Consider the following 22,646-nt stretch of genomic DNA (forward strand, 5'->3'; position numbering starts at 1 on the left):
TGGTCCTGATTACCACCCGGGGGGGGGGGGGGTTGTTGGGTGGTTTGTTTGCCGCCCCCCCGGCTGGACCAACCACCACTGCTTTCCACAAATTATATTTCATTACTCCCTTACACCTCAGTAAGCGCTAAAACCTACAGGTCTGTCGGGAGTACAGCTCTGATAATGAGTTGCTAACTCTCCACCCCCTACATTCATAAATTTATTTTATTATTTGCCCTGAATACAGGGTGTTCTGTGATTGGAGGGGGGGGTGCCTTGGCATTCTTCACCCCTCTTCCAGTCAAAGAACACCTTGTATTCACATGCAAAAAACACATTTGAAAAATGGGTAGTTAAGCCCAAATATTTTCTTTTTTGTTATATGGAGGGCAATGGGTGGCATGAGTGTAAAAAATAAATAAATAAAGGACTTTTCTAATTGTCAGATAAATAAAAACAAAGGAAGGTGGTTGCCAGGGGAACTTTACAGGGCTAGATCTATACAGCAGTAGTAAAAAAACATATATATAACTAATACTCATATTATCTAGTTCTAAAACCAAATTATTGCTGTGTTGAACCTTAAAGGTTCCCTTGAAGTACACATTAAAATCCTGAACATTATCTCACACTGGTCATTCAGTTGCACATCGGTTTGCATGGTTGTGCTATATTGACATTAGGCTACATAGCCCCTGTCTACTGTCTATAAATCTTTAATAAACTCCTCTTTGTTAAATGTATTATATGAATAAAGTGATTGTAAAGGTTCATTTTTTGTAATACTAAAGATGGTAAATTTACCTACTCTGTGCAATGGTTTTGCACAGAGCAGCCCGCAACCTCCTCTTCTCGGGTCCCCCGATGGCGCTTGTGGCTCCTCCTGCCTTCTGAGTATCCCCATAGCAAGCTACTTGCTATGGGAGCACTCATGTGGACTCAATCCCAAGCTGGACTGTGTGTGTCAATTGGCGCACACAGTGTGGCTCGGCCCTGCTCCCGCTGCTGTATCTGAGTCCTGTGAGGAGACAAGGAGAGAGAGCAGTGCTGGAACAAGCTTGGGCACGGGTAAGTATTTAGGGAGGGAGTTACATTGCTAAAGGTTTTTTAAATTAATGCAGAGAATGCATTAAAGTGGTTGTAAAGGCACAAGGTTTTTTTTCCTTTAAGCATTCTATGCATGAAGGTAAAAAAACCTTGTGTGTGCAGCATCCCCCTAATACTTACCTGAACCCCCTCTCGATCCAGAGATGTCCATGAGAGCCTTGCCTCTGCAGGGACTAGAACTTCTGATTGGCTTTTGGCAGCAGCGGGAGCCAATCACAGCCAGTGAGCCAATCAGGAGATGAAGGGGGCGGGCCGAGCCATCCGAGCCATAGTTCCGTGCGTGAATGGACACACAGAGCCACGGCTCGGCAGCTTGCTGTGGGGGCATCCGGCAGGGGGGAGGGGCCAGGAGCGCCGGTGGGGGACTCGAGAAGAGGAGAATCCAGGCTGCTCTGTGCAAAACCACTGTATAACATGTTTGTTATTTTAGAAATTAAAAAAAAAAACAAGGCTTTAATATCGCTTTAAGGTTAGAAAAAAAAATCTGCTTTTACAACCATTTTAAATATATATTTTGTTTATTGTAATATATGTCAACTATATTATGTTACATAGTCTCTTTGTTCCTTTAAAAGTTGAACTCCAGGAGAACAGCTAAACAAACTGGTTAAAATACATATATAGAATATGAGGGCTTTTTCCTGGCAAAGAACATCACAAAGCTGTCTGGTATGGCAGAAGACCTGATTGTTCTCTGTTGCATGTAACTTACACTTGTGGGGCTTGTGTTTACCTCAGCCTGTGACTGGACAGTGAAACGAGAAGCAGCAAACTGATGGGCTCATCTGTGCTTCCTCCTCCTGTCAGCATGCTCCTTGTTAGCACATGAGCACAAGAGCACAACTGGAAAGAGGATTGCAAGAGACTGATGCCAAGGCAAATGTATATACTTACATTGGTTTAATTAAAAATACATGTAATGATGTCTTAATGAATACAGAGCTGCATTTATTTGTGTTTTTAAATCTTCATGGAGTTCACCTTTAAATTCTTATGCAATACAACCTTTCCATCCCACTGCAAAAGCTATTTAAATAATGTGTGATTAATATGTTCTTTAACAGATACTTCAATTAGAAGATGACGCTGCAGTGAGAAAGATTAATGAAGCCGTAAACTGGCTCCTTGAATGCTTGCATTATTTACACAAAGCAGAAAGCATACCACACCTCCTAACTCACTTCTGCGAATTTTCAGAAGCTCTTCTCTTGGTGAATAGTTTGATAGAGAGGAGAATTATAGACATCAAGGATACCTTACACCAGCACCATTTATCAGAAACGATGCAAACCTTCAGGAAATGTGTTCCAATGTTGTACACAGCAACTCAGAGCAACATAAAACATCCACATAATGAGCAAATGATTGCTTCGAAGTTGTATATTTTTGATCTTGCTTCAAAAACATTACAGGAACTAAAATGTTTGCTAAAAAATGGACCAGCCAAACAAGAACTAAACAAAAGGCAAGGCTCATTTTCTCAGGATATGAGTAGATTGCACAAACTATTATCCACTTCAAACGTAAAAGAGTTCAACTGCAGTGATCTGGACTTCCTTGTGGGAGCTGTTGTGTTCTTCTCCATGTATGTAGCTGATTGTTCAAGACCAAATATAAAGCTGCGGCTGGTCAAGCACTGCCAGCAACTTTTGGAAAAGAGGAAGAAGCTTTGTGACTATCTCAGTGAGTTACAGGAAAATTCAGGTATTGGAAACTTACATTGTCAACTACAACAACAATGTGCGTCTATGAAAGTTGAACTTGGCGATCTTAGCCAACTCCTGGTTTCTACTATATTCTATCAAATCTTAGATGCTTTTACTGTTAAGGATCCACTAAAGAGGTTGCTGAAGACTGCTCTGAAGAACAATAAAAAAACAACTCTATACACACAAAGTCTCATTGCCTCTAAATCTTTACAGCTTCTTCAAGCATTTCAAAATCATGCAGAACACCTATTGAAAATATCTAGTCTTGTGCTGGCTCTTTGTTCTCAAGAAAGAAATGTAGAAGAAATACAGAACTCAGTAGATTTCTTGTGCAGAGTGAGGGATGAAGTTGTTGAGTTCATTATAGACAATAACTCATACTATGAAACTAAAATGTTTGAAAAAGCACAGTACATTTATCAGAAATGGATCCAAGCTACAGAAAGCCTTATGATCAGTTTTGACAGCATGCTTACTGTGCATCAATTTTTGGACTTATCTATTAAAGAGATTGAAGTTAACAGGCATCACTGTGAAAAGCTCCTTAGAAGTCAGGAGCCTGAAATCTTTCAGCATCATGGTGCTGACCTATGCGATCTGGCTGAACGTTTGTGTCAAGTTATTAATAGACATGTTGACCAAAGTAAGGACCCCATTTTCAGGAATGGCCTAAGAGTTCTAGTCAGACAACTGGAAAGAGCAGTAATTGAAACAAGGGAATCTATAATGAATTGCGTTGAATCTATTTCCTGTGTGGTAACGCAAACGTCTTTCTTGGAGAAAATGAATAGGTTGTTTGAATGTATAAACAGTGTTAAAGAAGGTGTTAGTGGATGTAATCATCCAGACCTGCTTAGTCCTTTAAGAACAGAAGCTGTTCCAGTAGGTCATAAACCTATGATAATTGATTTAAATGAATTCGATCAAGTAAAAGAGGGGCATTGTGAAATCTCAGGAGAGCCTACCAAGTGCTTATCATACGAAGGATATCTGAGCAAACCTCTTCCTTTACCCACTAGATCAAGAGAATTTGTAAATAGTATTGTAAATACTGGAAAGACAAAGCAAATTTCAAATCTTCAGCCACTTGTTGGTGATCTTCTATCAGCAGTAAAGCAGCTAGACATGAAGGAGATTAATGTATACAGTTCTACCCTAATTAAAATCTCAAGCATTTATCTTGCAGAAATCAAAGAGTGCCTTCCCCAGGCCAATATATCTGAAAAGGACATACATAGGTATAAAGAAGTTGAATCTCTAATATTAAGTCTTGCTCACTTAACTAAGGAAGGAGACACAGACTCAGTTTGCATGGGCAGACTTACTCAAACAGCAGTTTTACTTTCACATTGTATTGAAGAGATTAAAACTCACCTTGTGTCCTTTGCAAGTTTTTGGTATATCTTTTCTCACCAATTGTTCTGCACCTCAACTCCCTCGGATGCCAGCACCAATATCCAGATATTTAATGGAATTATGCAGCACTTATCATTGATAGTCCAGTCTTTAAGTGAACATTTACTTAGTGGCTACGATGGTCTGGATTTTCCCACATTTTCTGAAAAACAAGAATCTCTCATCAAAATTCATGTCAAGTTCTCCAAGTGCCAGGCTGTTGCAAATCAATTACTCACAAAAGTACTATGCTTTAAAATAAAACCTGATACTCAAAAATTAGAAGATATTTGTATACAGTGGTCAGTTGCTGTCCAACAGTTATCAAAATGTGTTGATGACTTCATAGGCATTGATAATTTATTAGTTTCTGAATCAATGGATATGGCAGAACTGAATCTTTCTGAGTGCAAAAGTCTTATTCTTTTATGTGAAGCCTCATTATGGCTACAGGAAGCATCTGCTCTCTCGGGTTCAATGATTACAGAAGAGAAAGATCAAAAAACTGTTGAACTTCTCAAGGAAGAGGTGGATGCCCTGACAGAGTCAGTTCTAAAAATGAGGGATGAACTTAGTGAACCTAAATGTGCTACCAAGCCAAAAATGTCCCTTAACATAAAGTGTGTGCTCCTTCAAAAGCAGCTTATGTTTAAGGCAAAATTGCTTATGTACCACCTTAAAATCATGTATAACGGAAAGCATACTTTACTTCAAAGAATGGTAAATTTAGTCTTAGTTAAAACCACAGACAAATCTCTAATAAGAGAGACTTTTGAAAAGGAAGCTAAATTGTTAGTGGGTAATATAACATCAATAAAAGACAGACTCAGCATCGCTCTTTGCTTAGAAAAGAAAAATGACACTGCATTTTTGGTTGACCATCTTTTTTTCCTTACAGGGGATTTAGTAGCTAGATTAAGATTACTTATAGACAATCACAACAACTGGGAAATGTTCATGGTTAATGCCATGTCTCTGAACTGGTTAGCAAAAGCAGACCAGTTAATTTCACACCTTCAATGTGATGCAGAGATAGATGCAGTAACCTTAATATTTATCAAAGAGTGCTTAGAAATGTGTGAAGAGTTAGAGAATCAAAATGCTATCATTCCCACTGTCCTTGACAATGTAAAATCAGATACAGCAATACAAACAGTGACTAAAAATATGAAGTCACCTAGGGCAGGCAAAGAAATTGAGCAAAAATATTCAAGTCATAGAGGGCACGATGAGTCTAATGAACATAGCAGTAATGCTATTTATGAGCAAAGTGCATCCTGTGGTGATGACAACAGTGAAATTAATGACAGTAATAAAAGTAATTTAGAAAATGTAATAAAATGTAAACAACAAAGTACAGATGTAAAGGGAGAGTGGATGAAATTAAATAAGGACCCAAAGAGCACTGTTAGAAAAATGATAGAAGCATCCAAATCTGAACAAGAAACAGTAACTCAAGCTAAATATGATACGCCTTTAATTCAAGAACAATCTAAAATGTTTTGTGTGGCCTTACAACAAGAAACCAATGTAAAGTGTGAAAAAAGGGTCAGTGCATGTGAAATTAATAGAGAACATTTGGAAATGACCAATCAGATGGAATCTAAAGTAAACAATGAAACATCTGAACAGGCTATGATGACACAACAAGGTGTGCTGAAGAAAATAACCAGAAAAGAATCAAAAATAATAAAAAGGCAGACAAAGCCTGATGCAGTACAGAAGGAAGGAATCCATCTCCATTCAAAGATTCAGAGGACATATACCAAAACGGCTGGAACGCAGAAACAAACCTTCAATCAGGAATGCAGAAATCAAAAAACACTTACAGAAAGTCAAACAATACAAAAGGAAGCAACAAATCAGGAATCAAACAATCAAGGAGCTTATGCTGAAAACACAGCAGTACAAACAGATGTGTCCAATCATGAATCAAGAAATCAAAGAACACTTACCGAAAGCAAAAAAACACAAAAAAAAGCATTAAATCAGGAATCAAGCAATCAGGGAGCTAATGCTGAAAACATCACAATACAAAAAGATGCATCCAATCAGGAATCAAGAAATCAAAAACCAGCTATAGAAAGCAAAAAGCTACAAATACAAGAACAGAGCAACCATGGAGCTAATTCTGAAAACACCACAATACAAAAAGATACATCCAATCAGAGATCATTAAATCAAAAAGCACTTTCACATAGCACTGATCTACCACTTGAAATGCAAGTAGTGGTCTATGGAGGGCAGGAGGAAATCAAACAGGGATCAAGGAATCAGAAAGCACTTTCAGAATGCTCTAATGTTCCAAAACAAATGAATATTCAGGAATCCTTAAAACAAAGAACACATATATTAACTCCTGGAAACCAGAAAGAAAAAGTTGAACAGGGCTCAAAGAATCATGAACAACAACATGTATTATTTTCTGAAGGGCAAAAGGAAACAAAAAGTCAGGAACTAAAGAATCTAAAAGGTCCTTTAGACTTTATTGGGATACAAACAAAAATAGCAAGGGGTAATATAAAGAGCAGAAAAACTCATACTGTGCTTTATAGAGGACACGCTGAAACAATTCATGAGGAATTGCAGAACGAGCAGAAGGAAACAAGCATTCAGGTATCAATATTTCCAAAAATGGACGTAATTACTGTAGAAGAACACAATGAAAAATATTTTAAAGAGTCACCCTGCGGCAAAACATATTCCCCAATATCTCTTGAAAAAACAAAAACAACCCACCGGGAATATGTCACTCAACAAACACACATGACACCAACTACAGTATCACAGGACACACTAAATAAAGAATTAAAAGTATCAAAAGCTGAAAGTTTAATGAAGTCCAAGCTACTGCTGGTGCCTGCTGAACATCTAAGGAAGACATCTGTCATTATGGAACGTCAAAAGGTAGAATTGTTACTTGGGTTACATAAATCAGAAAATTTAATAAGGTAGTGCCAAATGTAATGCATGTGTGCAAAGCACATAATTCAGTGCACATCAGATTTCAATTGACTTATCAATTCAGCTTTTTTCTCATTTTACATTTCTAGACAAATGAGAAATAAGCTGAATATTTGTTTCCAGCTCCCCTATGATTTGGTGACATCAGATCAATTCTGTAGCGTCGTGTCAAGCATTATGCTACAGAATTGTAACAGTGACAAGCTAAAAGCTTATTTGGGAACAGCACTTTAGGATTTTACAACATTAGTTACATTTTGCATTATTACTGTGCAGTTAGAACTTTTCAAATATCAGACACTAAACATCAGCCTAGATCTCAGTAACTATTCCTTTGGGTTGCAACAGTGTCACTGCAATAAAAGAGCATCAATTCTGGCACTTCTGATACTACAATGACTCAAAGGGAACACTGGAGGTGGAATTGTCCATCGGCAACAGAACCTTCTTCTGCTTCTCTCTGCCTATTGAGGTTGATTGATGGCATGGTGTTAGTGTCATGAATATTAAACATTCAGCAGACGAAATCCTCTCTGTGTCAAATCATGTTACCCACTACAGCATCTGCAGCAATCCCTTGTCTTAGGCTGCATGTTATGACAAAGAACTGGTAGATTCATGCGATCTGATTTTAGAAGACAAATTAATTGAAGTTTGAAAAGCTGAAGTCTATGCAGGTATAAAATACAAATTATTGCATTTGTTTAATCATTAATGCATAATTCAAATATTTTTGAATGCAAGCAGTGTAAGAACCTACATTTTATCTGGTATCGTCCTCTTACAGTTTCTGTACAGCAGGGTTGGGGGTGGAAGGAAGTAGAAGCACAGGGAGACAATCAGCTCATTTGCTGTAAAGAATCATGCTGACTGGAAGAGAAAGTGGAGTGACCAAGAGATGAGCTCATCACTGTGTTGTTTCAACCTTCTCTTCAGTCACAGGTTAAGGACGGGTAGAGTAGGAACATTTTTACTTTATTTTATCTCATAAGTATATTGCTTCATTGTGAATTGTAAACAATGTAAACAACTGTCAACTGTAAACAATGCAGGAGGCAGCTGTCATCAAAAATGGATAAGAAGACCCCTGGGTGGGCGAGTGGGCTAATTTAGACTAGCGTATGGGTAGTTCTTATTGTAAAGTAAATCAGTCCTTTAATAAATAATCTACTCTTATTTTTAATTTTTGCATGCCTTTAGACAAGCCATACATCATTGGAAGACATCGGTTGGCATCCCTGTAAAGTGACGACATGTGTTCTAGCTGCAGAAGTGGAGACATGGGAGGGTGAGAGTAACACAATTGTAAAAATCACCAAGGAAATGGCAGCACAAATGTCTTACATGGTACAGTACCTAAATAGGAAAGGACCAATACAGGTATTCATCTGAGAACTGTATATTTGTCATTTGAAAGAGAATTTGTCACTTTTTAAATAACTTTTGCTTGATACTTTTTTAAATTTCTCTTGCAAAAGTCTGGCCTACGTGTAACTAGTGCACTTGTTTTATTTTTCATGATGGGATTTATTAAAACTCTTTCTACTTCTCTAAGAGAGGAGAAATGGGGAGGTCAGAAGTCAAACCTGTAAACAGAATGTGAGTGTAGAAGGGGATGCTCTGGAGTAGTCACTATGGGTTAGACTTTTATCTGAGAGTCAGGTCATGTGAATAAGTTATTTTTTTTTTAATTGCAAAAACATTATAAATAGAAAATATACTGTATCACTAGCATTGTGCTGATGAAGGTATTTGAAATGTGAGAAAATCTCTTTGAAATATCGGCTACTATCTTTGGAGTAAGAATTGTATATGTTCTAATCATTGTGGGTTAGGACAGTCACTGGGATCCAAAGAGGGAATGGGTTCTTATATAACTATATTATATTTAGTAAAAATATATCACTATTATAATCTCTTAATATACAATTCTTAAATCTGGAAATATGTTTGAACTGCAAGTGAAATTCATACAAATGATATTGGTGATGCTCTTCTATAAATCTCTTTATTCTTTAACATCTCCTAACATGACCTGTCATGTCTACCAAAGTGTATAAACTGATATCATTATTAAAGTCCCCGTACTCACCTTCAGGTCAGTTCCTTTGTATCTGAAAAAACAACATACTACCAGAAGGCCCTGACTTCTCTCCAAACTGAGATTAAGCTCCTACCTTTACTGACACTGAACCCTATCCTCGGGGGAAAGACTTGGGCTGGCCATACATTATACAATTTTCTTGTACAATTTTTCTTTAGATTTACCAAAGCCATATAATATGAGGTCAAACCTAAACACTTTCAATTTGTATGCAATCAGGCAGGCCCTTGCACCAATAGGTAAATCTAAAGGCCAGCCCTAATCCAAGATGGCATCAGACCTACTCTCAATTTGGAGGGTAATTGAGACCCTGTATCAAGACTGGGTCTAGAATTCAGGGTCCTCCCCAATCACAAACAAACAAACAGGTTCCTCAGAAAACATTGTTACTAGCCATAAAGAGGACCACCATCCAACAAAAAGCCCATATATAGCCCTATATAAAATGTGAATAAGCCAATGACAATACTTCTATTTCAGTGCAGCTGAAGCATGTAATTTCCCTTTTTCTTCTTTTGTGCATGAAGTGTTATGATTCCTGCAGTGCTTCTTCCAAACAACTTTTTTATTCAATATTTAAGACCTATACATTGGCTGTAATTATTTTTCAATGTAGACCCCAGAACAGTTCATTGCCTCTGCTAAATCCATAGCTGCACTTGGTCAGACCTTTGTAAAGTTTGTTGGAATAATGGCTAAAAACTGTATGGATGAGAGGAATACATCTGATCTCCTGTGTGGTATGGAGCAGATACAAACAATTAGCAACCAACTCAACATTGTTTCCAGGTAAAGTATCAAAGTGTTGTTATTGTCTAGAGTGTATTTACTCCTCCATTCTTTTCCCTGCAGCTGTATTTGAACTATGGCAACACTTAAATGTAAATGTACTATTCCTCCAATGGGTACTCTCAACTGCCAAAGAGAAATTTCACTGTGATAAACTGCCCAGCTGCAAATATATATATATATATATATATATATATATATATATATATATATATATATATATATATACATAATCTCACAAGAGTGAGTACACCCCTCACATTTTTGTCAATATTTTATTCTATCTTTTCATGTGACAACAATAAAGAAATTACACTTTGCTACAATGTAAAGTAGTGAGTGTACAGCTTGTGTAACAGTGTAAATTTGCTGTCCCCTCAAAATAACTCAACACATAGCCATTAATGTCTAAACCACTGGCAACAAAAGTGAGTACACCCCTCAGTGAAAAGGTCCAAATTGGGCCCAATTAGCCATTTTCCCTCCCTCGTGTCATGTGACTCATTAGTGTTACAAGGTCTCAGGTGTGAATGGGGAGCAGGTGTGTTAAATTTGGTATCGCTCTCACTCTCTCATACTGGTCACTGGAAGTTCAACATGGCACCTCATGGCAAAGAACTCTCTAAGGATCTGAAGAAAAATAATTGTTGCTCTACATGAAGATGGCCTAGGCTATAAGAAGATTGCCAAGACTCTGAAACTGAGCTGCAGGACATAGGCCAGGACCATACAGTGGTTTAACAGGAAAGGTTCCACTCAGAACAGGCCTCGCCATGGTTGACCAAAGAAGTTGAGTGCACATGCTCAGCGTCATATCCAGAGGTTGTCTTTGGGAAAAAGACATATGAGTGCTGCCAGCATTGCTGCAGAGGTTGAAGGGGTGGGGGGTCAGCCTGTCAGTGCTCAGACCATACACTGCACACTGTATCAAATTGGTCTGCATGGCTGTCGTCCCAGAGGGAAGCCTCTTCTAAAGATGATGCACAAGAAGGCCCACAAACAGTTTGCTGAAGACAAGTAGACTAAGGACATAGATTACTGGAACCATGTTCTGTGGTCTGATGAGACCAAGATAAACTTATTTGGTTCAGATGGTGTCAAGCTTGTGTGTGGCGGCAACCAGGTGAGGAGTACAAAGAGAAGTGTGTCTTGCCTACAATCAAGCATGGTGGTGGGAGTGTCATGGTCTGGGGCTGCATGAGTGCTGCCGGCACTGGGGAGCTACAGCTCATTGAGGGAACTATGAATGCCAACATGTACTGTGACATACTGAAGCAGATCATGACCCCTCCCTTCGGAGACTGGGCCGCAGGGCAATATTCCAACATGATGACGACCCCAAACACACCTCCAAGACAACCACTGCCTTGCTAAAGAAGCTGAGGGTAAAGGTGATGGACTGGCCAAGCATGTCTCCAGACCTAAACCCTATTGAGCATCTGTGGGGCATCCTCAAACGGAAGGTGGAGGAGCGCAAGGTCTGTAACATCCACCAGCTCCGTGATGTCATCATGGAGGAGTGGAAGAGGACTCCAGTGGAAACCTGTGAAGCTCTGGTGAACTTCATCCCTAAGAGGGTTAGGGCAGTGCTGGAAAATAATCGTGGCCACACAAAATATTGACACTTTGGGCCCAATTTGGACATTTTCACTTTTTTCACTACTCACTTTTGTTGCCAGTGGTTTAGACATTAATGGCTGTGTGTTGAGTTATTTTGACGGGACAGCAAATTTACACTGTTATACAAGCTGTACACTCACTACTTTACATTGTAGCAAAGTGTAATTTCTTCGGTGTTGTCACATTAAATGTTATAATAAAATATTTCCAAAAATGTGTGGGGTGTACTCACTTTTGTGAGATACTGTGTATATATATATATATATATATATATATATATATATATATATATATATATATTATTGTGCAAAAGTTTTAGGCAGGTGTGAAGAAATGCTGTAAAGTAAGATTGCTCTCGAAAATATATATTTTTGTGGTTTATTTTTTTAGCAATTTACAAAATGCAAAATGAGTGATCAGAAGAAAGATCTAAATCAAATCAATATTTGGTGTGACTACTCTTCGGCTTTAAACCAGCATCAATTTTTCTAGGTATGCTTGCACACGGTTTTTGAAGGAACCCGGCAGGTAGGTTGTTCCAAACATCTTGAGAACTAACCACAGATCTGTGGATGTAGGCTGCCTAAAATCCTTCCTTCCCTTCATGTAATCCCAGACAGACTCACTGATGTTGAGATCATGGCTCTATGGGGGACAAACCATCACTTCCAGGACTCCTTGTATTCTACACTGAAAATAGTTCTTAATGACATTGGCTGTATGTTTGGGTTTGTTGTCCTGCTGCGGAATAAATTTGAGGCCAATCACACACCTCGCTGATGGTATGGCATGATGGATAAGTATCTGCCTGTATTTCTCAACTTTGAGGAACCATTGATCAGGCAACGTTGAGGACGATAGACACAGTGGTCGGCCAAGGAAACTTAATGCAGCAGATGAAAGATACATCATGTTTACTTCCCTTCATCATCGGAAGAAGTCCAGCAGTGCCATCAGCAGAGAACTGTCAGAAACCAGTGGGACCCAGATACACCCATCTACTGACTGGTGAAATCTGGCCAGAAGTGGTCTTCATGGATGAATTGTGTCCAAAAATTCATACATCTGTGGAAACAAGGCTAAGCGACTCAACTGTCAATGAAAACATAGGAATTGGGGTGTAGAAAAATGACAGCAGGTGCTCTGGACCGATTAGTCAAAATGTGAAATATTTGGCTGTAGCAGGAGGCAAATTGTTTGCCGAAGGGCTGGATAGCGGTACAATAATAAGTGTCTGTAGGCAACAGTAAAGCATGATGGAGGTTGCTTGTAAGTTTGGGGGTGCATTTCTGCAAATAGAGTTGGAGATTTGGACAGGATCAATGGTGTCCTCAATGCCGAGAAATACAGGCAGATACTTATCCCTCATGCCATACCATCAGGGAGGCGTGCGATTAGCTCCAGATTTATTCTGCAGCAGAACAATGACCCCAAACTTACAGCCAACGTCATTAAGAACTATCTTCAGTGTGAAAAAGAACAAGGAGCCCTGGAACTGATGGTTTGGCCCCACAGAGCCCTGAACATTGAGTCTGTCTGGGATTAAACCAAGAGACTGGATTGAAGAGAAGAAGAGACTGTACTGAAAGGATTGAAGGATCCGAAGCAGTCTAAATCCACAGAAGAATTGTGGTTAGTTTTTCAAAGTATTTGGAACAACCTACTTGCCAATTTCCTTCAAAAAGTGTGTGCAAGTGTACCTAGAAGAATTTATGCTGTTTTGAAGTCAAAGGGGGACACCAAATATTGATTTGATTTGGATTTCTCTTCTCACCCTGTTCAAGCCAAAAGGGTGTAAAGCTTAAAACCGGTTGCATTACTTTAATGTAATATGTAAATTTCTGCACTTGGATATTTAAGTAAAGTGAGCATTTACTATATCTGGACTCCACACCTCTTGATTGATTATATGGAAGCAGTAAGTATGGCGCCTGCTTGATTTGTAAGTCCGATTTGATTGTTTGGAATATCAAGTGTGACTCACCCATATATACTGTACATATAAGCTGCCCAGCCTTTCAAAAGCAAAACTCAGCATGGGACCATCTTTAGATTTGTCAGAATGGGAGTGCTTGTGGCTGATCAGGAGCTGAAACTGCTGAATGCAGTGATATATCATGGTATGGAGAGTGAAATAATCCTTTCATAATAACTACTTTGTTAATTTATTTATAATGTTTTTTATTTTGGTCAACAGTGTAAAGGCCGCTACGGGCTGTGATGATTATTCTGCAGAGGATGTTCTATTGAAAAATGCTCAAAACCTGATCCACAGTGTTTTAGCAACTTGGAAAGCAGCAGAAGCTGCTTGTATCAAGGTAGGCCCGTGGTCTTCTTAAAGGAAATCATACTGTATATTGACTTTAGGTAAAATTTTCTATGCTGCTACAGGTACAAAAATCTCCCTTGAACATGCTGACATTCTTATGCCCCGTACACACGATCGGACATTGATCGGACATTCCGACTACAAAATCCTAGGATTTTTTCTGACGGATGTTGGCTCAAACTTGTCTTGCATACACACGGCCACACAAAGTTGTCGGAAAATCCGATCATTCTGAACGCGGTGACGTAAAACACGTACTTCGGGCCTATAAACGGGGCACTAGCTGATAGCTTTCATCTCTTTATTTATTCTGAGCATGCGTGGCACTTTGCGCGTCGGATTTGTGTACACACGATCAGAAATTCCGACAACGGATTTTGTTGTCGGAAAATTTTATAGCCTGCTCTCAAACTTTGTGTGTCGGAAAATCCGATGGAAAATGTGTGATGGAGCCTACACACGGTCAGAATTTCCGACAACAAGGTCCTATCACACATTTTCCGTGGGAAAATCTGACCGTGTGTACGGGGCATAACATGTCAGCTTTGTCTGGATCCCTTTGACCACTGTCTTCACTTTCGCCATGGCTTTTTAGAGGCACTGATTGGCTGCTTGGGCAGAGGCAGCCTATCTGCTTTACACAGAGCCATGGCAAAGCGATATAAAGACAATAGTTAATGGGAGCAAGACAGGCAAAAGGCAAGGTAGATATTTCTGTGTTCTAAGGGACAATTTTTTTTATATCATGTTCAACAGCATGGAGCAGCAGACCGAAAATCTGTATTTCACCAGCCTAATGCTAGGTAAACATGGGGAGCTTATTTGCATTCAACCCACCAGGCTGAACGTAAAAAAACCTGAGAGGTCACCATGCTATCCAAGCAATAAAAGTGCAGCAATCTTCCCCACTGGGCTATTGTGTTCTGACAGGGGGACTGCCCCCCTCTCCAGAACACATTGGCTGCAAGCACTGATCGGATGTGGTTTTCCAGCATGCCTGTTTGATAAAATCCGTTCGTTAGACAGTCTTCTGTCGGACGAGCTGCTGTACACAAGGGCTGAATGTCGGCCGGCTTCTGTTGAACCAGCCTTAAAGCAGCATAGCTAAAGTCACTATTAAACAGTATTCTATTAACAGATTAATAATCCTGCAGAACAGGTCTGTGCTAAGGATCCTTCTCATGCTTGTTGGCCTCCATGTTGACCTTCTGGGCCCACTGTGCAGAATCATCATTTTGTGAATATACTATTGTGTATATATTTTAGTAAGGTGTGCTTGTTTATGCACTATTGTAAAAAGATGCAAAAGTTCCTGGATTATGCTCACACTCAAGAGGCTCCTGATTTTAACATTATCTCTGCTAATGCCCTGGAATCTAAAATTTAAACCAGTGGTCTCCAAACTGCAACCCTGGGGCCAGATGTGGCTCTTTGATTGTCTATATCCGGCCCCCTGAGGCACTATTTCATCCACAACTGACACTAATGATGGGGTACTGTTCATCCCACTGACACCAAGGACAGGGTGCTATTCCTCCCTCTGACACCAAGGATGGGATGCTATTCCTCCCACTGATAACAATAGGGCACTATTCCTTCCACTAAAACGAATGATGGGGCATTCTTTACTTCCACTGATGCCAGGGCATTTTGTGCTCCCACTGGCCACAGTCCATCCCCCATTAAGTTTGAAGGACAGTAAACTGGCCTTTTGTTTAGAAAGTTTGGAGACCCCTGGAATAAAGCATGGCATTAAAGAATAAAAAGGGGAATTTACATGTTTGTTTTTGTGTATATATAGTACTGTGCAAATGTTTTAGGCAGATGTGAAAAAATGCTGTAAGGGTAAACGTGTGTCTAATCTCCCTTGCCTCTGAGAGCCTGATCCACATTTGGGTCACGCTCTAGAGGCTACTGACGGGCAACAAGGAAGCACTGCATGCTTCCTCACGCCTGTTTTAACCCCATTTTTGCTGACAATCGTGCAGGTGTTTGCGGTATTACCCCATTTACTTGCCGCCTGCTGATCTCTACATATCGGGTCAATTTAACCATGGTTGCGAAACATCTTGGTGGTGACATGTAAACATCCCCCTCTGCTGCCTATTGCAGCTTAAGGGGACGGGCAGCAAAAGCAGATTTTAGCCACCCCCAAACAAGGCCTAAAGAAATGCTTTCAAAAATATATACTTTCATTGTTTTTATTAATTTTAAAAATGCAAAGTGAGAAAACAGAAGTAAAGTCTAAATCAAATCAATATTTTGTGTAACTACCCCTTGGCTTCAAGTTAGCATCAATTCTTTTAGGAACTCTTAAACACAGTTTTTGAAAGAACTCGGCAGATAGGTTGTTCCAAACATCTTGGAAAACTAACCACAGATCTTCTGTGGATGTTGGCTGCCTTAAATCCTTCTTCCTTCATGTAATCCCAGACAGATTAGATGATGTTGAGATCTGGGCTCTGTGGGGGCCAAACAATCACTTTCAGGACTCCTTGTTCTTCTTTACGCTGAAGCTAGTTCTTAATCACATTGGCTGTATGTTTGGGGTCATTGTCCTGTTGCAGAATAAATTTGAGGCCAATCACACACCTCCCTGATGGTATACTATGATGGGTATGTATCTCCCTGTATTTCTCAGCATCAAAGACACCATTGATTGGTCAACATTGAGGACCGTAGACACAGTGGTTTTCCAAGGAAACTTAATGCAGCAGATGAAAGACACATCATGCTTACTTCCCTTTCGACATCAGAAGATGTCCAGCAGTGCCATCAGCACAGAATTTGTGGAAACCAGTGGGACTCAGGTACACCCGTCTACTATCTGGAGAAGTCTGGCCGGATATGGTCTTCATGGATGAATTGCGGCCAAAAACCTCTGATGTGGAAACAAAGCTAAGCAACTATGCATGAAAACATTGGAACTGGGGTACAGAAAAATGGCAGCAGGTGCTCTGGACCGATGAGTCAAAATGTAAATTATTTGGGTGTAGCAGGAGACAGTTTGTTTGCTGAAGGGCTGGATAGCAGTACAGTAATGAGTGTCTGCAGGCAATAGTGAAGCATTATGGAAGTTCCTTACAAGTATGGGGCTGCATTTCTGTAAAATGAGTTGGAGATTTGATCAGGATCAATGGTGTACTCAATGCTGTGAAATACAAGCAGATACGTATCCATCATGCCATACTATGGTGGAGGTGTGTGATTGGCCCCAAATTTATTCTGCAGCAGGACAATGATTCTAAACATACAGCCAATGGCATTAAGAACCATTTTCAGTGTAAAGAGTCCTGAAAGTGATGGTTTGGCCCCCATAGAGCCCTGATCTTAACATCATTGAGTCTGTCTGAGATAACATGAAGAGACAGAAGGATTTGAAGCAGCCTACATCTACAGAAGATGATTGATTAGTTTTTCAAAATGTCTGGAACATCTTGCTGAGCATCTTGCTGAGTTCCTTCAAAAACGGTGTGAAGGGGAACCTAGAAATGATGCTGTTTTTAAGGTAAACAGTGATCCCACCAAATATTGATTTGTTTTGAATTGCTCTTTACTTTCTATTTTATTAATTGCTAAAAATAAACTATTAACATTTCTATTTCTGAAATCATTCTTAATATACAGCATTTTTTCACATCTGCCTCAGACTTTTGCATAGTACTATGATATACACTATACAGTATCTATTTATATACATATACATACATATACAGTATATACATATTACACACAGTATGTATATGAAGTTTTTGTATTATCGTTCTCAGAATTTTTTTTACTCCTGCAGAGCTCTGAAAACCCTGTATACAGTGAAGAGGAGGCAGAAGTTGCTATATTTTGCTCCCAGCTAAGAAAACAATTGGTTTGTCAAAGAGCTAAAGAATCTTCAGATTTTAATGAGTGACAATATAGTCCACAATGTTCTTTATTTATACACGGTATAAATGCCAAAGGAAAGGCTATCAACTGGGTTGAAAACGTAGTGTAACATTACACTGCTGCTATGTTACTGCAAGATAAGCAAATAGGTCACAGTGCAATAATTAAATAAAAATCTATATACGGTGTCGCACTCTAGTGAAAAAATTAGTACCATAAATAAAGTGCTAAATTAGTTAAAGTGCTATTTAAAGTCACATCTTATGTGTAAAATTGCATAAAACGCATATAAAGTGACATTGCATGTGCAAAATTGCATAGAAACGCATAAAATTGCTACATAATCGCATAGCCTTCAAATTGCATAGAATAAAAAGGTGCTAATGCTGGCAAAATATGAGGTAGAGTCCAACATGCACATGAATAGAAAAAGATTAAAAAATAAAATAAAAATAAGATGCGATGAGGTGCTGTGCTCCAAGAGACAGTCAGTGAAAATACAGTCTTTCAGTGCATAAGTGATGTGAATCCTCTTCAGTGTATAAACACCTCAGGTGTGCAGTGGCTACCTTACCTTATCGCTGTAAGATAACAGCGTGTTGTAACAAATGGTGGTGGTCAGTAAATCCTCCGATGGCTCGCATTCGATGTTCTTCTTGTGTGGTAGTGGCCAGGGGAAGCGTCAATGAACTAGATATCCTAATATGCCTTGGTAGCCTGATGTATAGTCTTCATATATAATGATGGGTTATCTCTATATGCCTCAGTGACAGTGGACATCTTCCCAGGTCCGTGAACATAGAGTAAAAAGGAGAGGGGGGACCCAAATCGTGAAGTATGTAATCACAGATATTTATTTGCGTTTGCAGGTTTAAGAGTACTCACATAATGAAACAGGTAAAAAACGAGATAAAAACGAGCAGCGAGCTGGTGGCCTGACGTCACTTCCGGTGCCCGTGTAAGCTAATCCATGGCGTATCGTCACGATCACGTGACTTCATCAGAGGTGCGTTTTATGCAATTTTGCACATACCATGTCACTTTATATAGCACTTTAACTAATTTAGCACTTTATTTATGGTACTAATTTTTTCACTAGAGTGCGATACCATATATTGATTTTTATTTACTTATTGTTGGTGCTGTTTGACCAGTTCGGTGTCTGCTGCAGCTAGTGTTCTGTTGTTTATTGTTGTCTTGGTAGCGCGGAGATATTCTTTCTTATTTATTCACAGTGCAATAATGTATAACATAAAAGTGCATATACTGTATATTCAATTAAAAAAAAAAAAATAATATATGGAGTTTGATATGTTTTGCATTGGCATAAAAATAAAAATAATGTGACATTACAATATTTACTATGAAATGAAAATCATAACTCTTAAAAAAATGACATGAAAAGTGACATGAAAGTGACCTTTGTCAAATCACTATAACTACTAAGGTAACATAACAACAATATGTTACAATTGTCTGCTGCTAGAGAATCCTATGTTACCCTTTGTAGACACTTGAATCTTCACACTACATTAACTCTTTTACCGTTTTCTTCATACCCCAATATGCTTAGCTGACCCGAACTGTAGGCTGTCGGTTACTTGCATTACATCCCTTGAGTAACTTTAGACCAGGCAAAGGCAAAGTTTCAGAAATTTTACTTGAATAATGTGGCATGACAGTTAAACAAAGGCAACAGTCTCTCCCTAAACTAGTCACTAACTTAGGTTTATGGCTGCCCCAGACTACCTGCACAAGAAAGAGTCCATATCTGGCTGAGTTGGTGATGGCAGTATCGAATATTTGCAACTTTGGGGGGGGGGGGGGGGGTTCAGGTCCCAGCAATCCCTCTAGGCTGAAAAAGGATCCTGGGGATGGAGGTGAATTAGTTGGGATTCCAGTCTCGGCATATCCAGCAGACCAACAGGGCGGAGTCAGGTAATGGTAACAGCAGCAACCTTAGACTTTCAGCCGGACCCCTGTCCTTTTTATATCACACAGAACCAGGGAGTCAGACTCAGGAAAGCCAGCCAAGAAAGAAACAGGAAACACATTTAATATTAACCCTCCTGACCGGGGCAGCATAAAACTCTACCTGCCTACAAGCATGTAAAAGAAAAAATATTTGCTAGAATGGCTTTCTAGTAGTTTTTGTTTTGTTAACTTCTTTCACACTCTCTTATTTTTTTTGAACTCTCCATCCCCTTTCTCTTTAAATTTTTTTTTTACTTTTATGAAGGATCTTGCTGAGAAAATGATCAATTGTGCCACAAGTAATTTTTTAACAGAGCTGTAGAGAGCACAAATGTAGAAGCATTGCTTTGTATATGGACTGTAATAGCGGTGATCTCTAGCAGTCTAATATAAGGTATCTGGCTATGACTGGCTATGACTCCCCTGAAGCTAGTTTTTAGTCTCCGGCAGCTCCTATAGCATGTCTGTAGTTTCTGAACATCTCTCATTGCATGGTTTTAATCTCTGACAGCTTTTCTGCAGCATTACATTAACTGAATATTATGTGTGGCCTTTTGGTGATTGGACATCAAAAGAAATTCTGGACAGCCGCACTCGAAAAAATATTTTGCCTTTTATTCAAAAAAAGTGTCATCTAAAAATACAGGTCACAGCAGAGCGGAAAAAAGCTTACGCGTTTCACACTACAAACAGTGCTTAATCATAGCTGGCTTTTTTCTGCTCTGCTGTGACCTGTATTTTAGATGACACTTTTTTGAATAAAAGGCAAAATATTTTTTGGAGTGTGGCTGTCCAGAATTTCTTTTGATGTCCAATTGCTATATGCATTTCCAGCACCTGGGCTTCTTAACTGGAGGTGTAGCATTTATTTCTATTTGACCCACCTGGAGCGGTGATACCTTCTGGTCTTTTGGTGATATCAGGGGCCACACTTGAGAACCCTCTATCAAATAGGTTGACCATCACTTTAATGCAGATTATGAAATGATAAATAAAAATGTATACATCACAACAATTATTATAGATTTATATTATTAAAATTATAATTATATTATGCTAAAAATATATTACTGGGGCTTGTCCAAGATAGCGACCGGATTGGATGCACCTTAGGAGAGCTCTGCTGCCTTGTGACTCTTTTCTACTGCTCCCCTACTGAATCTGCTGTCTACGAACTTACCATTCACCTCTTCGGTGACACAAACTGATTATGACTAGAGGCAGGAAACAATATGCGATCCGGAACGTGGTAAACACTGCACACTACTCCATCAGGGTGGAAGAGCAAACAGCTGGAGCAATATGGCGAGTCAGACAGAGGATAGTGAATCAGTGCTCTTGGAACAAGCTAATTTTTCCAGCTCTAATGCAAGTGATCCCTACCTGCCAAACCACACTCATGGGCAAGATGGATTCTTTCCAGACAGATATTGGGCTGATATGTAAGGATATGAATACATTTTGGGCCCATTTGACTGAGATGAAGCGACGTGTGGGGGACTTGGAGAGCACCATCAGAGATCACCATGTGTATCACTACAGACAAAAGTAAAGTTGACGGAGTCCAGGGTGGAGGATGTGGAGAACTGCAATAGGCGTGAGAGACTGGGACTGATGGAGGGAGCGGAGATTCCAGATCCTGTGGCTTTTACTGAGAGCCTGTTGCTTTTCCTGCTCCATCAGGTGCAATTTTCCCTATTCTCAGCAGTGGAACGAACCCCCAGGATGCAAGCGAATCGTGGTCCCCTGGGTGTCCCACCACGCACCTTTATGCTTTGTTTTCTGAATTTCTGAGACTGATCTAGTACTGTATGAGGCCAGGAAGCTGGCTGTTGAGCTTCCTGGCCTCATAAGGGGCTGCTGAACTAATGATTTTTCCCAATACTCTATGGAGACACAAAAGCTTTGCAGATCCTGTTACCATATCAAACTTAACCTCAGAAATAAAAGTGTTGAATACAGCATGCTCTTTCCAGCCTGTCTCCAGGTTCAAGATTCCGAAACAACCCAATTCTTTACCTCTCCAGAGGAGGCCTCCTGCTGGCTGGAAACACTGCCAAGAGCTTGACTGCTTCAGAACTGCAGTTTCTCTCTCTTCAACCTCTAAGGTTTATATATGTTGTTGCCTAGAAAAGCTTGTCTCCATGTTCTGGAACCTCCAAGCCACATACCTGTTGTTGTCTGTGGGACAGATCCTGGTCCATGTTGAATTTGCGAGTCTCACTGTTACTGTACGAGTCGACAGCTTTGATGAATGGTCTGTCCTGCTGTTCTACAATATAGCAGTGTTTTTCAACACAGGGTATCATGACACCCTGGGGTGCTGTTTGAGTTCCCCCAGAGTGCCCCAATCATGAAACCCAGTTTGCCCTGGGTTATAGGTGGATGAGAGGACTCTCTTATGGGGTTACTCTAACTATGTGATGCGGGGCCTTTGACATACAGAGGGAACTCTGATGTGATGAGAGCACTCTGACATGAAGGGGTGGACCTCTGACTTGATGTGAATGGGGGGCTCTGATGTAATGAAGGGATTCCTGATGTGAAATTAATTTTAATTAAGGTGGTTGTATGCATTGTCCCTAGCCCAGGATTCCCATTGATTACCATTGATAAGTAACATTTAAGTTTTTTTACATTTTATACTGGGGTGCCTCAAGATTTTGCATACTTTTTTAAGGGTGCTGCGACTGAAAAAAATTGAGAAATGCTGAATACAGAACCTTCATTTTAATTCTTTGTTATTCTGTAGAATGTAGAATTTACTTTTAAAACTGTACTTCAATAACCA

The 22,646-nt window shown here is 39.6% G+C and overlaps 1 protein-coding gene across 1 annotated transcript; it reads left to right on the top strand.

The window, feature by feature from the left end:
* The first annotated feature begins 2,167 nt into the window (after positions 1-2,167).
* LOC141140645 (uncharacterized) lies at positions 2,168-19,653 on the top strand. The gene is made up of 4 exons (XM_073628038.1): positions 2,168-7,100; positions 8,358-8,537; positions 13,868-13,988; positions 17,790-19,653. Exons 1-3 carry the CDS (start codon positions 2,373-2,375, stop codon positions 13,889-13,891), a joined length of 4,932 nt encoding a protein of 1,643 aa, XP_073484139.1. The 5' UTR covers positions 2,168-2,372; the 3' UTR covers positions 13,892-13,988; positions 17,790-19,653.
* Positions 19,654-22,646: the final 2,993 nt, after the last annotated feature.

Source organism: Aquarana catesbeiana, linkage group LG04, assembly GCF_042186555.1.
Source record: "Aquarana catesbeiana isolate 2022-GZ linkage group LG04, ASM4218655v1, whole genome shotgun sequence".
Lineage (NCBI taxonomy): Eukaryota > Metazoa > Chordata > Amphibia > Anura > Ranidae > Aquarana > Aquarana catesbeiana.